At 54.1% G+C, this 15,205-nt stretch overlaps 1 protein-coding gene across 1 annotated transcript in view; it reads left to right on the top strand.

Annotated features, from left to right (window-relative positions):
- LOC112310699 (copper-transporting ATPase 2) overlaps positions 1 to 15,205 on the top strand; it is a 72,151-nt gene that overhangs the window by 31,221 nt on the left and 25,725 nt on the right. The window contains exons 7-17 of the mRNA XM_053916545.1: positions 2,287 to 2,448; positions 4,375 to 4,451; positions 5,915 to 6,089; positions 7,463 to 7,696; positions 8,349 to 8,440; positions 9,148 to 9,275; positions 9,380 to 9,534; positions 9,731 to 9,865; positions 11,848 to 12,042; positions 13,998 to 14,180; positions 14,394 to 14,559. Of these exons, the coding sequence (XP_053772520.1) occupies positions 2,287 to 2,448; positions 4,375 to 4,451; positions 5,915 to 6,089; positions 7,463 to 7,696; positions 8,349 to 8,440; positions 9,148 to 9,275; positions 9,380 to 9,534; positions 9,731 to 9,865; positions 11,848 to 12,042; positions 13,998 to 14,180; positions 14,394 to 14,559 (1,702 nt within the window). The remainder of the gene's footprint in view (positions 1 to 2,286; positions 2,449 to 4,374; positions 4,452 to 5,914; positions 6,090 to 7,462; positions 7,697 to 8,348; positions 8,441 to 9,147; positions 9,276 to 9,379; positions 9,535 to 9,730; positions 9,866 to 11,847; positions 12,043 to 13,997; positions 14,181 to 14,393; positions 14,560 to 15,205) is intronic.

Genomic DNA, 15,205 nt, shown 5'->3' with positions numbered 1-15,205 from the left:
GAGGAGGCAGAGGTGGCGGGAACATTGGAGGAAGATGAGCCTCCTCCAAGTGGCGACCGCCCTGAGTTGGTGGTTTGAGGGAGTGGGGTGTGAACACACCCCACAAAGCCTGCATGGAGGGGAGCTGGAATGTCGGTGGCGTCTCAGGGAGGGAGGCGGTGAGTCCGCATGTCGGCCTGCACAGACAGACAGGGCTTGTGCGTAGGCAGGGGACGTCTGGAAGGCGACACCATTGCTCCACGGCACACAGTCTGCGGTGAGCACCAGGGGTAGCTGCTGCTCCCAGTGTGGGGGGGTGGCGGGGTGGAGGCTGCGGTGGGGTTGCCGGTCTGTCCCTTGTCACCAGCTGCACGTGAATGAATCGTTGAAATCAGCAGGCATGTCTAGTATTTCGAATATGCAGTGTTTACAAGCACTTACGTGTGCAAAGCTCGATTTGCGTAAATAAAGCAGACGTAGGAGAAACGCGTGGAAATTGAGGCGTGTTGTTTTACTTAGGTGAAGGGTCTTTTCCTTCCTTACTGTGTCTCGCCGCTGCCATGGTAAGTGAATGTTTGAGGAGAAAGTACCAAGGACACAGGTGGCGCTTGGAGCTGCTGACAGGCGGTGTCTCTGGGGAACGAAGCCTCTGCTCTGGATGGGCCTCCCCACATGTGCAGCTCCAGTTGGCCCCCACGCAGGCCCTACTGGGGGAAATCTGAATCGAGAATATTGCTGGGGAAGGTGAAACTGTTTGGAGCCTTTTTTTTTTTTTTTTTGTATTAGTGTGTGTGTTTTTTAAAACTAAGCAGTATCAGTAGTTGTATTACCATGTGTTCAGACACTTGATGTCTGCATTTAACGGTATTCTGGGAAGAGTGGGTTGTCTGGTTTGCTGCCACATTTTACAGGGATGGAATGTCCCACTCCTGTTTCTCGAGTCAGGATGCACAGCATGGTGTGGCAGAGTGGCACAGCGCCCACTGGGCTTGACTTCGGGCTCTGACACTGCAGGGATGTGTCCTCACTGGCTTGGAGACGGTCCCCTCAGCGTGCTCTCTGCAGCAGGTGGGAGCGCAGACCCAGAGCCCAGCTCTGCCGCTCCCTGACGTGTGACTTTGGACACGTTCCCAAACCTCTCGGGGCCGGGGGTTCTGAGGCCTGCTTTTCAGGGTTGGTGTGAGCAGGATAGTGCCTGGCAAGTTGCAGGTGTGCAAAGAGTCGTGCCTATTATTACCATAAAAGTAGAAGGGTAGCTTACAGGCACCGTTGACATAGTTGTAGACCTTGCAAAGTTCTGTTGCGCGCCCCTGCCAGCTGGTAAGCTAGCCTCTGCTGCCCCTCCCTTTCCTGCCTGTTCCTTGGGTCCCATGCCAGGGTGCACGCACGCCGATCACAGGTGAGCTCGCCTCTCCTTTCCCCTATTTCCACATCGGACTCTCCCCTCTCTGCTAGTACTTGATTCTGGGGTCACTGGTGCAGATTTCCAAGGGCAGCTCTAGGCTCGTTCTGGTGCTCCCGACCCTCCCAACTGCCCATCAAGTCCTGGCTTAGCAACACTCTCCAGTCAGGTGCCCAAGAGTCTTCACGGGGACCCAGCTGACGAGGCGCGCTTCCACCCCCACCTCCCCGCCCCTTGCACATCCTGTGCCCCCGCGCCCCCCCCCCCCCCCCCCCCCCCCGTTGGCTGTTGATGGTTGCCTGGACACGCCGTGCCTCTGGTCTTTTCTCGTGCCTCTCCTTACTTTCACCTGAAGTACCCTGTCCATGCTCTGGGATCGCCTCAAATCCCATCAGCTCAATCACTCAATTTCTAAATTCTTCCCTCCTGTCGATAAGGAGCTGTTGACACTTGCCCTTGGAGTGAGCAGAGCCTGTTGTAGAGGGGCCTCAGCAGCAGCCGCAGACAGGAGGCCAGCAATACTTGGGACAGCAGAGAGTGTTTCGGGAGCCCAGAGGGCGTGGAGAGCTGTGTGTCCTGGCCCCCTTGAGGCAGGGAAGGTGCACGTGTCATTATTCTGGAGCTGCTGGTGAGGCGACTGAGAACGGAGTGTGGATGGCCGTGAGAGCCCATCGAAGTCAGGCCTCCGTTGCTGCCGTCTGCTTAGTCGAGTGGCTGCGTCTCATGTACCAGAGTTGGGGGGACCCACTGCTTCTCTGCCTGAAGCCCCTGGGGGAAGGTTCGGGGTGTGGAGGTGGGGGTGCGGGGTCTGGGGGTGCTGTGGAAGGAGGACAGGCTCGGAGGCTGTGGCAGCCCGGGCGCCCCTAGATCCCGGGTGAGCAGGGTTTCTGTCATTTGTGCTGCAGGTCACCGGCATGACCTGCACTTCCTGTGTTCACAACATAGAGTCCAAGCTCAGGAGGACGAACGGCGTCACCCACGCCTCTGTGGCCCTCGCCACCAGCAAAGCCCACGTGAAGTTTGATCCTGAAATTGTCGGTCCGCGGGATATTGTCAGAATTATTGAGGTCAGTCAGTCGTTTGAAAAAATGTACCTACCTTAAAAAAAAAGTCACCTAAAATCTTTGGACTTTTCCAATGGAAGTAAGGGGAGTCATTTTAAAATAAACTGAAGTTAAGCGAATAACAGATGTTCTAAGGGGGAAATTCAGTGAATGGCTAAGAAAACATTGGGGAAAAGAGACGTTATTGTTTTAGCTTCAGATATTCCTGCAAAACATCAGTACCACCCAGACACCTGGAACAGCACATGGGTAAAATTGCCCAACTGTACTTTTTAGGTATGATCTGTGTCCGTACCAGGTATCTACAGAGCACAGAGGGGTGTTGTTGAGTCACACTGCATGTTGCCACTTTGCGAGGCCTGCGTTATAACACGGCAGTTTGGTCATTTCTCCTTTGGAGAATCGGTTAGAAAGGTTTGCACGTGCTCCTCCCACTCTGTTCCCGCTCGGTCTGTCCACAGACGCACCGTTTCCTTGTGAAGGTCTGTGCGATGCCACGCCAGGAGTGGGAGAGCATGAGCGGGTGTTGTGAGTGGGCCAGGACAGCCAAAACCAAACAGGATTAACTCCCAGCGACTAACAGTAAGAGTAAAGGAAGCCGAGTGTACTTACGAAGCGGAGCATCTTGGAGCAGGTTTAATCTGCAATGTTGTCTTCATTGCCCGTGTGCCTGCGCGCACTGCATGCAGGAGAGAGATGTCCATTGCAGGGCCGAGCAGAGCTTTTTGGCGTGCAAATGACACCGCTGCTCCATGCTGCTGGCCAGTGCCTCACACTCAGAGGCAGATGGCCAGCTTCTTTATCAGACGAGGAGAGATCCCAGGTGGGGTTGAGTGTTTTGCTCACTGATGCCCAGCTAAAGGTTGCCGGTTGGCTTTCAAACCCAGGTCTTCCCTTGCCACGCTCCGGGGGCCTGTCTGCCCCTGCTGCCCCGCAGGCCTGTGACGTGGCCCAGTGCACGGAGTCGTGGGCAGAGTCGTGGGCAGAGTCACGGGGTGCTGTGAGCGTGGCCTGGAGCCCTTCTCAAGTACAGTGTCCCATGCTGGCCTCCGCCGAGCCTGCCGGCTGTGGTGCGGCCCCTCTGTCCTTCCTTGAGGAGGACTGCCAGTGTCTGGCCTCTGTTCTTGTGCTCCTGGGGCATCTTTTCCTTGTATAATTAGGCCAGTATTAGTCGTAAAAGGGTTTGTTTTCAGACGGTCTTTCTCCCACCGTAATTGTAATTTTTGCATAAAATCCCAACACCAGGGTTCCGAGGCCCCTCTTCATACTGTGCTGGCTGACAGGACGTTTGCTGGCAGCTTCTTCTGTGTATGTTCATATCTTTTCTGAACATACACAGTGATCAGATCAAATAAGGCAGAGAGGGCAGTGGAGAGAGGCGGTGAAGGAAATGATGAGTGAATCCCTAAAAGCAACACCAGCTCAAGGTGCGAGCTCTGTCTGGTCCCAGTGGAAGCCAGGGCAGGCTGGAGCGGGGCTTACTGGGGCTAGGTCTTCTGATAAGGCTGTGCCTCTGGGCAGGGTGCTCAGCCTCGCTGCCGCTCAGTTTCCTCGTGCCCAGTGAAAGCAGCTGCCCACGCTGTATCTGGGAGTCCTTGACTCAAAAATTCTGAGCTTGCAACTCAACACTGACCATCTTTGGGGCGCGCTGCCGTTGCCTCCCGGAACCTGCTGCCTGTGTTGACCGGAGGGACAGGAATTGCCGTCGGAAGCCACCTCCTCGAGGATGATGCAGCCTCTCGGCACAGATGGTGCTGATCCTCCGAGAGGGATTTGGGTAGAGAGTTGTGGGAGGAAAACCAGCGCACTCCTCCGAGGCAATTTTGGGTTAACGTTCTAATTTCAAAGGATGTACAACCCTTTCTACCAATGCATGCTCTAACCAAACACCTCCTCCTCGTTTCCCACCCCTCTCTCTTCAACAACAAGGAACTCGGCTATGGTGCTTCGCTGGCCCAGAGGAGCCCCAGCGCCCATCACCTGGACCACAAGATGGAGATAAAGCAGTAGGTAGAACAGAGGAGATCTGCTGAAGCTCCTGTCTGCTTCTCCCTGGGCCTGACCCCGCCTCATTCCATGCTTATCGGGGCCCCTGCTGCGCTGGCTTCTCATGGTGCCACCCACTCGGATTGGTCGCCTTTACCCTTGGGACGCTAACCCTCCAGGGCTGCCTGCAAGAGCTGCTGTGACAGAGAGCTCTGTGTCCGCACTGCCCAGTGGGGTAGCCTCTAGCTGCTGAGTGCTTGAAATGCAGCCAGTGTGACTGAGGAACTGAATTTTTAATTGCATTTAATTTTAATTGATTCTAATTAAACAGCCACCTGTGGCTGGTGGCTACCAGATGGGACAGCCCTTAAGCTGGAAGGAAGGGAGCGTGGATTTTTTCTTGTGCGGTATTTTAAGACTCTATTTGAGTGGGCTCTAGAACTAGGACCTGAGGACCAGGATCGTGGCCAAGTGGAAAGCAAATGGCCTGGGAAGCAGGAGGCCTGAGTACATTCATTATGTCGGATGTTCACACAGTCGTCCAGCAAACGGGCAGCCGCCCTTGTGTGCAGGCACCGTGCCAGGTGTAGGGGATGACGAGAGTGTCCCTGCTTCTGCGGTGCCCACGCCCCTGCCGGGCAGGAGTGGGTGAGGGCTGGGAGGCCAGCTGGAGGCCGACCAGCAGAGGACACGTGCGTGATCTGGTCCTCAGAGCGAGTGGAAGTGTCCCGGGCTGAGGGAGTGGGGTCGTGGGGTGCAAGTGAGGGTCTTCCAGGGGCACAGGGGCAGGGCGGCTCCAGGACTCCTCGGCGGCTTGCTGTGGTCGGTGTGCCTGCGGCATCGGAGGGACTGGCAGGGGAAGCGAATGAAAAGCTAGTGAGGGGCTCATTCTTGGGACCTTGGGTGGCCCCCGAGGGCGTGAGACCCTAGTCTCACAGGCAGTGGTTTCCAGAGTGCGGTTACGGTGCGCCCCACTTTCCCCGGCCCCTTGGTGGGAGTTTCGTGGGTGCTGAAGCCCATGTGAGGCCACAGCTGTCACTCGACGGCCACCCCCTGCCCCTCCTGTCCACCTCTGGTATTCAACAGGACAACTTCCGCATTCTCTCTGACTCTATTGAAGTGTACAACTGAGTTAATACTAACAAAAGGTTGCTTTCACCTCCTTTTGGCGGGGAGCTTGTATGGGATTGCATCTTGAAAACAGATCGCCACACCTGTAGGTTGAAGGAAACACGTCAGCCACAGGCAGGCATGGGCTGGTTCTGGACGTCTCAGGAATGCCCTTGCTGGGAAGTGTAGACCTTCAGAGGCTCCCTCAGGTGGCCTGGGTCAGGGAGAGAGCCTGCCTTGCGTTATAGCCCTCGGCGGTCTGTCCCACACAGGTGACAAAGGCAGGTCTTAAGCCGAGTCCTCAGGAGGGGCCCAGCTGCAACCCAAGCAGCGGGCAGTATGTAACCTGTCTGTGTCGCCCGTGGCTTTCCAGGTGGAGGAATTCTTTCCTGTGCAGCCTGCTGTTTGGCGTCCCTGTAATGGGTTTGATGGTCTACATGCTGGTGACCAGCAGGGAGCCCCACAAGCCTACGGTCCTGCACCACAATATCGTTCCGGGACTGTCCATCCTGAATCTCATCTTCTTTATCCTGTGCACCTTTGTCCAGGTGCGTATCGGAAAGGGGTCACACCTCTACCCTACGTGCCTGAGCGTGACCAGCGCTGTGTTGCCGCTCTCCTCACCCGCCCCAGCCAGTTGCAGCCTTTTTCCATCCTGTGACCGTGGGCGGCATGACCTCTGACTCAGAGGACGTGACAGACCTGTTGATCACAGGTGGTTGACGTCTCCGGGGCCCGGCAGCCACCGTGCTGCAGGGGCTGGTGCCCAGTTCTCTTCAGCTTGCTTATTGTTTACCTTAACTTGCCTTTGTTGTTAGAAGCGGCAGTCGGATCCCATGGAGCTCGTGCTTCTCTTTAACATGTTGAGTGGCAAAGGTGTGGCCCTGAGGAAATTATAGTTTAAAACAGACAGGCCTCATGGGACCTCTGGGGGTAGCATTAAGGAACTAGCCGCGTTGCTGTTGGGAAGTGTGGCCTCCGATTAGTTTGGAATATAAAATAAAACTGATTTAATAATGAAAAATTTAAGGCTATCTAGGGGCAAATCTTTGTAGTCCAGATTTTTTTTTTCCTCTCTTCTTTTTAAAGATTTTATTTACTTATTTTTAGAGAGAGGGGAAGGAAGGGAGAAAGAGAGGTAGAGAAACATCAAAGTGTGGTTGCCTCTTGTGTGCCCCCTAATGGGCACCTGGCCCACAACCCAGGCATGTGCCCTGACTGGGAATCGAACCAGCGACCCTTTGGTTCACAGGCCAGCACCCAATCCCCTGAGCCGCGCCAGCCAGGGCTGTATTTTCTCTGTAATTCGAAATGTAATACACATTGACTGTAAACGGTCCGAGCCACACTGAAGTGGAACTAGAAAAGAGGGAGCTACTCTTGCTCGCACCCGGCCTCCAGCCCGATGCCATGCCCCAGGGTGGCCTTGCCATCACTTGTGGGGTGTGTACCTTTCATTCTATAGACGATAGTTACGTGAGAACGCACGTGTGTCTGCAGCTTCCCGTGAGGTAGCCACAGCGCATTAGATGTACTGATTCATAGCTGGCTTTCCCACCTAAATGAGTGTCAGGGGCATCTGACACTCCAGGGTTTTGCAGACCCTGCACATCCTCCTTGGGGACCCCGGAGCACTGGCCACGGTAGAGTGAGTGTGACGTGGGTCACCGTTGTCACCGTTCTCCTGTCGAGGGATGTGCAGCTGGTGTACTCAGAGCTTTAAAGGTCTCCCATGCCCTTGATGATTCGTTCCTGTGGCCACTAGTCTCCTGAGTCAGGAAATAATTTCAAAAATGTTGATCACAGAGGAAAAAAGTAACGTCAAAATTGGGGGTGAGCCCAGGGGCCTCTGGGCCTCCATTTGCTCCTTGAACACCAGGCCCTGCTTGTCCCAGCTCACTGTCCGCCTTCTGCCTTTCAGTTCCTCGGTGGGTGGTACTTCTACGTGCAGGCCTATAAATCGCTGAGACACAGGATGGCCAACATGGACGTGCTCGTCGTGCTGGGCACAAGCGTCGCCTACATCTACTCGCTGGTCATCCTGGCAGTGGCCCTTGCCGAGCAGGCCGAGAGGAGCCCTGTGACCTTCTTTGACACGCCCCCCATGCTCTTCGTGTTCATTGCCCTGGGGCGGTGGCTGGAACACGTGGCCAAGGTAATTGCAGCTTCAGGCCGAAAGCACCACTGGGACAGATCCGATTCACCCGAACACCGTGTAGACTTACTAATTACACACGATCTAGAGAAAGGCTCAAGGAAATGTGAGACCTGCCTGTAATTAGGTGCTTCGATCACTAAGCTCCAAATTGGTCGCTACTTCTGAAATCCCAGCTAATCTGGTAAATTATTCAAACTTTTGTTCGAGTGCACCGGTCTTGGCAAGAAACCCTGGATTTCAGGTCAGAGGTCACACCACCTCTTAGTACCTACGCAGTATGTGGCTTCTTAGCCCAGAAACGCACACTTCCTGTAGGGTCGTGCCCCTTGGAACACCCTGCACTGTACACAGCATTTTAACTTGTCTCCTGAACAAGGAGGGCTGTGGCCCTGGAACAAATGGGATTGAACCTGAAATAATCTGTCAGTGGGTAGATGGGTATTGCTTTTTTTTTCCTTTCAGTCTGAAATGTAGTTCATTGAACTAAGTGGCAGTGGCACGTGCAGCGTGGCGAGGGCCTGACTGCGTGCCGACGGGCAGCGCGTCACACCGCGCGGGCCAGCCCTTTGGTGTGCTGTGTTGGGGGCAGCCGTTTCCTGCAGGCATCAATTTACAGTAGTCCTTGGTTTACATTCTGGTTATTTCTTAGAGCAAAACCTCGGAAGCCCTGGCCAAACTCATGTCTCTCCAAGCCACCGAAGCCACCGTGGTGACCCTTGGCGAGGACAACTTAATCATCAGGTGGGCTGCCTTCACCCAGAGTCCTCGGTCAGTGTCTGTCGATCCGGGTGACTCACTTCAAACACCTGTCATGTGCAGCACGGACCTCGTGCAGGCGGGCGAAGCACATCCAGGGAGGCCCTCCTTCAACCCAGTTACGTGCACCAGGCATTTAAATAGCAAGAGACAAGCCCGAGTTCACGGTGTGTGTGTGTGTGCCGGGTGTGGGTGAGAGGCGCTGGACTTCAGGAGAGAAGGTCTGGGCCGGTCACAGTCAGGGACAGCTTCACAGGGGGCGTGGGGTGAGAGCTGGGCCTTCCCGGCGAGGTTGGAGGATGCACACGGGCTGAGAGGGACGGGTTTCAACTTGCCCAAGGATAAAAAAGGAAGTAGTATTTTTCTTCTTCCCAAAGTTGGCTGATACTAAAAATAATTACTGTTTTTATTATTGGTGGGACTTATATGGTATTTACTATTTGCCATCTCTTTGTACTTAACCAAAAAAAAAAAAAAAAAAGCTTGTGAGGAAGGGACCATTATTAGCGCCCTCATTTTAAAGGTGAGGAAAATGAAGTTTTTGCCCTGCTGCTTCTGGATGAGGGGTCTGAGCTCCCAAGGTCAGGGCCACACCTGCCTCGCTCACGCTGTGTTCCCAGCACCTGGTTCTCGCCAAGAGGGCGGACCCCAGTGAGTGGCTGTGTGTGTGACTTGAGGGCTGTTTGTTGCAGGGAGGAGCAAGTACCCGTGGAGCTGGTGCAGCGGGGTGACGTCATCAAGGTCGTTCCAGGGGGAAAGTTCCCAGTGGACGGGAAAGTCCTGGAAGGCAATACCATGGCCGATGAGTCCCTCATCACAGGTTAGTGGCTTCCTTTGTGTTCCCTTTGGTTGGGTATTGGTGCCATTGCTGGGTCTCATGAACGGGGCTCCGTGCCCGACAGTGGCCTCGCTTTCCTCCTCTAGGTGAGGCCATGCCTGTCACTAAGAAGCCCGGGAGCACGGTCATTGCTGGTTCCATGAACGCGCACGGCTCTGTGCTCATCAGCGCCACCCATGTGGGCGGCAACACCACCTTGGCTCAGATTGTGAAGCTGGTGGAGGAGGCTCAGATGTCGAAGGTACAGAAAAAGTACAAAAAACAGTATCACTTCTGCTTCCTCATTTTAGAAATCACCCCAAGAGTTCCACTGAAGCAGGCAGACGCCGAGCGGAGAGTGAATGAGGGAGCGGAGGGTGCCAGGCCTTGTCCGTCCCCGCGGGTCGGTGTGGCTGTAGGCTGTAAGTGACCGTGGTCTCGGTGTTTTATATTCGCAGGCTCCCATTCAGCAGCTGGCCGATCGGTTTAGTGGCTACTTTGTCCCATTTATCATCATCATTTCAACGTTGACGTTGGTGGTATGGATTATAATCGGTTTTGTCGATTTTGGTGTTGTTCAGAAGTACTTTCCCGTAAGTTGAACGCCGTGGGCTGTATGGTTGTTGGGTTTCAGACAATCTATTGCCATTAACTCTGTCCTTTCAGGTCTTCAGCTCGCTGGGCCTTAATTACTCGTTATGTTTCGTTCGCTTGCGTTACTCACTGGCAGCAAATTTCTTAGCAGGGGGGGGGGACAGTCACTTCGCTTCTGGAGGTTTTTATTGAAGATGGCCTTTGTGTCCTCATTAGATAATGTCGCAAACGTGGCTCTCAACTGCAACACTTAAAGCATTTGCCTTACGCACTCCTGTCCATTCGGGGAGTTACGGAGCACACACTGCAAAAAAAAGGGTCACTTCAGGTTCTGATGGCATGATGGTATCATTTAACACATTTTTAGAAAATTATATATATTTTTGCTGCCTGTGTCCATAAGTATCATCTTTAACCTTGCAGCTTCCCAAGCAAGTGCTCACAGCTCTTTAGTGAATGTTTATTTATTACACATTATAATGAGGCAAATGGAATATGCATTTTTGAGTTTAAAAAGTAGATGAAGAATACCATCTTAAGAAATGTCATTTTATCAAAATTATAAAAAGGCAGAAAATGCAAAAAAAAAAACCCCAAAACTTTTCTGCTTCAGACATCCATAAAAACCAGTGATTCGCCACGGGAGTGATTTTGTCACCCCAGGGGCACTTGGCCACATTTGGAGGCTCGTTCGAAGTGGCTGAGGAGGGGAGGCTACTGGCATCCAGTGGGTGCAGACGGGGACGCTGCTCACACTCGCAGCGCACTGGACAGACCCCGGGACAAAGGACGACCAGGCCCCGAGCATCAGCAGTGCCGAGGCTGAGAAACCTTGGTGCGCGGAAAAAGCTGATGGCCACTTACAGTAGATTTGATAACTGCCTAGTGAGCAGAACAACGTTTACCTATTTTTCAACATACCTCACGCTTAGCCTGGGGGGATGTATGTTTTACCCTAGAGCCATAGAATAAGAAACTGCAACTACAGAATGGATAATATTTTTTGAAAAATATTTTTACCCCCCCAAATATTTTTTTTACCTGTAATTAAAGACGTATCATATTCTTGGGGTGCATGCCATTCACGGAGATGTCATTTTCTCCCTCAAATTTCCTATCTTGAAATGAAAAATGCCCAAGTTGTACACGTTGTGACATTTGAGGAGAACTCAGTGCTTTTAGGGGTAACCTCTGACTGTATTCCTAGAATTTGCCCCGGCTGCCTAAAGCTTCGCTCTCGCGGGAGCGCCGCGCATTGGCCTGTGGCTGTGGGGAGACCCAGCCCCGACCAGGCTGGGACATGGGGCTTCCTGCTGTTCCCTGCCTTTCCGTCTTACTTTGGCTTCTTTTGTTTTATCTGCATTATCAGGGAGGACTCTGGCAAACGAGGTACTGCATGTTCCTTTAAGATACTGTCATCGCCCTGCTCCCTGAAAGTCACTGTAGGGACAAGACTCGAGCCACTTCTAGGATTCACCCAGTCCCATCAGAATGGCGGGTGTTGTTCTGATAAGAACTACCGTCTAAAAAACACACGCACGTCGTTTTTCCCTCTAGGGATTGCAGTATGTCTTAGGACAATGTGTTCGTCTGCCTAAATCCAACTGCTTCTATGAAAATTAAATGGCCCTTTGGTAATATATCTTATTTCAGAACCCTGCCTTTCACAGTCAAAGAATAAAGGGTAGATGGAAGCTAAGGAGGTTGTGTTCTGCATCTTTGATTTAGAAAACATGCTTTTTATTGTAATTAAGTGAATATGGTGTCTCCTGATTATACTCCAGAGACACTAGCCATTTTTAAAAATAAACCAGCATGACTCGAGATGTCAGAATGCAAATAATAATACCAGCATGTGCCACCAGGCTTGGACAGGAGACCCATCTTTTGTTTTGGGAGATTTACAAAGAAGACAGCAACGATTAGGCTTCTGTGTGGTTTTGCATTTCACTCTCTGCCCGCCTCTCTCTCCTCTTTGCAGACCCCCAGCAAGCACACCTCGCAGGCCGAGATGGCCATCCGGTTTGCCTTCCAGACGTCCATCACTGTGCTGTGCATCGCCTGCCCCTGCTCGCTGGGCTTGGCCACGCCCACGGCGGTCATGGTGGGCACTGGTGTGGCCGCCCAGAATGGCATCCTCATCAAGGGCGGCCAGCCTCTGGAGATGGCCCACAAGGTGGGCCCCGGGGCTGCAGGGCTCCTGGCCGACCTTCGGGGTCTTGGCTGGGCTGATTCTGTAGCTGTTTCCTACATGGTTTTATTTTTTTAACTTAGAGGACTGGTGCCAATAGTATGTGTGTGAATCTCATGTGAAGAGAGACACTGAAGCGAGGCCGAGCCTAGCACTATTCATTGAGTAGAACAGGAAGCCAGGGCTAATGGATGGTAGCTGCGCAGCAGCTGCTAACCGTGGCAGAAGTGACACTTTGTGAACCGCATTTGATTTAATCTCACTGACAGCTCTGAGGTCTGAGCTGTGCCCTTTTTCCAGAGGAGGGAAGTGCAGCAGGAGGGGCGAGCCATCTTGCCTGGAGGCCTGCACTGTGAGCGGCAGAGCCGGGATCCACACCCGCAGGGCAGGGCCAGCTCGGCATCTGTGTGGTTGGCGCAGGGGTCCTGTGACCATGGGGAGTGGAGTGATGGGCAGGGGTCTATGGGAACCTTCCCTTGGCCACGTGTACCAGTCCTTAGCCTTCTGTTGGTGTATTCAGTATGAGCTGAGCCTTTACTGCGTGCGGGTCCTGTGCTGGGCCCTGATCACGGTTGGTAACAATCAAGGGCGCCAAAAACAGGTGCGCAGTGCAGACGGCAGGGTGCGAAGCTGGCAGGTCAGTTTGACAGGGGCTGCCTTAGATGTCCATGTGCTGCACTGGGCGCGAGGGGTGGAGTGGGTGGCCTGGGAAGGAAGCGCACAGGTTATCCTGAGAACTAACAGTTGTGTGAGGGTTAGCCCGCAAACGGAGGTGGGGGAGAAGGTTCTGGCAGTGGGGACAGCCCATGGGAAGGACCTGGGGAGAAGGGGCCGGGTAGGGGGCGCTGTACTGCCGAATGGTGGGCTCAGTAAGATTGGAGACAGCTAACTTCTCACTGAGTATCCCCAGCACATTGAGCACACCCGGCAGTTATTTGCTGAATAACAAAGGAGGAACTGAAGGAAAATCATTGAGAGACACTGATAGGAGATCGGGCTGCCGAGGGAAGAAGGCGGGGACAGGGGGCCTTGAAGGGCCTGGGAGGGTTATTAAAAGATTTGGAACCTAACCGGAAGAACAACAGGGACCTGTGGAGGGGTCCGTGTCATGTGACCGGGTTACCTGTTGGCAAGATCTGGATGGGCTAACGGGAGGCAAGACCTGTTGGAGGAAGACCCGGGGATAGCGTTGCAGAGGCCAGCGCTCAGCCGCAGAAACAAAGTGGGAGCTGCTATTTACTGAATGAGGAGAACAGTGCTGGAGGGTCACAGTCTGAACTTGGCCAGCAGATGACCTTCCCTGGGGTCACCTGAGTCCAGGGGTCGGTGGGCTCTGGCTGTAGAGATGCAGGTTCCAGTGTGGCTGTTGCTGACTGGCTGAGCCTGCCCATGGGGACTGGTGCAGAGCTGCCATTGACCGAGTGGGACAGGCCCAAAGACTGGCTCAGGCTTACTTGTTACCATGGCCGGGGAACACTCCCTTCCTTGAACTTGGAGTGCAGGAGCTTTATTCTCCGCAGGCTTGTGCACTTGCGCAGGCCAGAGAAAGCCACAGTTGTCCCTGCAGACGGCAGGAGATAGGGAGACAGGCCGAGTTCCAGAGCCCTGGCTCCTGACCTGACCCCAGGGCAAACCCGCCGTGTTTCTGTTTCTGTCCAGGAGATGGTGACGTGCCGTCTCCTGTTGCTGCATCCACGGGAGTTTCTGGCTCAGCAAGGTTAAGGTCGAGCCACAACGTGGGGTTTTGACCGGGCAGAGAGGGGACCTGTTTCCGCAGGGGGTGGTGGAACGTTGGGGCTGATTGCGGATGGTCCTGTCAGGGAGCAGACAGGAGTGTTGCCTGCTTGCGGGCGTTTGAGTGAGGTTGTGTCCCCAGGTTGCTTGCACCCGAGTCCCTTCCAGCTGTACTTGTGGTGACCGGCCTGTGCTTGTCCTGGCAGATAAAGACCGTGATGTTCGACAAAACCGGCACCATCACCCACGGGGTCCCCAGGGTCATGCGGGTCTTGCTGCTTGTGGACCCGGCCACGCTGCCGCTCAGGAAGCTCCTCGCCGTGGTGGGGACCGCAGAGGCCTGCAGCGAGCACCCCTTGGGTGTGGCCGTCACCAAGTACTGCAAAGAGGTGTGGAGACCTGGGTGTTGCTCATCCCACGCTCCTCCCCCACCACCTCTCCCCACAGCTCTTTCCTCCTCACAGGCTTTTCCTCCCAGCTGCCTGCGGGGAGGCCTTGGCTGTGGGGTCTGGGACACCCCCGTCTCAGGTCTCTGTCCTGCCTCCCTCTCACCTCCCCTCTCCCTGTTTTCTGGCCCCTTGCCCGGCTCCCTTCCTTCACAGGAACTCAAAACAGAGGCCTTGGGATACTGCATGGACTTCCAGGCCGTGCCAGGCTGTGGCATTGGCTGCAAAGTCAGCAATGTGGAAGGCATCCTGGCCCACGGCGAGCACCTGAACGAACGGGCCCCTCACCTGAATGGGGTTGGCGGTGTCCCTGCGGAAACAGGTATCCCTGGCCTTTGTCTCTGCTGCTCGGCCTGCCAGGCTGGGTCAGGTGGCAGCGTGCCAAACCACAGAGAGCACCATGCCAGGCACGCCACCTGCTTCCCCTTCTGCACCTGCACGCCTCCCTCCCCAGGAAAGCTGCAGCTTCTCTTCTGTTCTGTGTTGCATCTGAATCTGGATGCTAACCAATGGCAGACAGAAGTAGTCCGTTAGGTAAATCTATAGAGTACCGTTCATAATTGGAGTCTCCTCTTTCTTATCCCGAGTTAGCCTTGCTGCTCGTGAGCTACCAAGTAGACATGTGGGAATTCTACTTTGCCCTTCCAGACAGGAAGCCAGCCACATGGTAGAACTCGAGTAGGAAGTTGTATTTCCGGAGCTGGCAGAAGTCAGGGGAAGCTGATGGGAATGGTCCGTCCATGCAAAGAAGGGGCACTGCTTGGAGTGACGGCTTTCGAATATGGCCTGTCTTATTCTAAGGATAGCCTGGTAGCCTTCGGCATGGGAGTGTGGAAACACCCCACCCCCCAAACCAAAACCTGCGTCTAGTGTTTCCTCTTAAGGATGTCGGTAGTTGAATCTTGCGGTAAACTTTACTGTTAGAAGCCATGTACCGCCTTCTAGCAATTTAAATAAAGCCCCAGGCG

Source organism: Desmodus rotundus, chromosome 13 (genome assembly GCF_022682495.2).
Source record: "Desmodus rotundus isolate HL8 chromosome 13, HLdesRot8A.1, whole genome shotgun sequence".
Classification (NCBI taxonomy): Eukaryota; Metazoa; Chordata; class Mammalia; order Chiroptera; family Phyllostomidae; genus Desmodus; species Desmodus rotundus.
The sequence above is the reverse complement of the archived record's forward strand: the minus strand, read 5'-3'. Positions and strand labels throughout refer to the sequence as shown.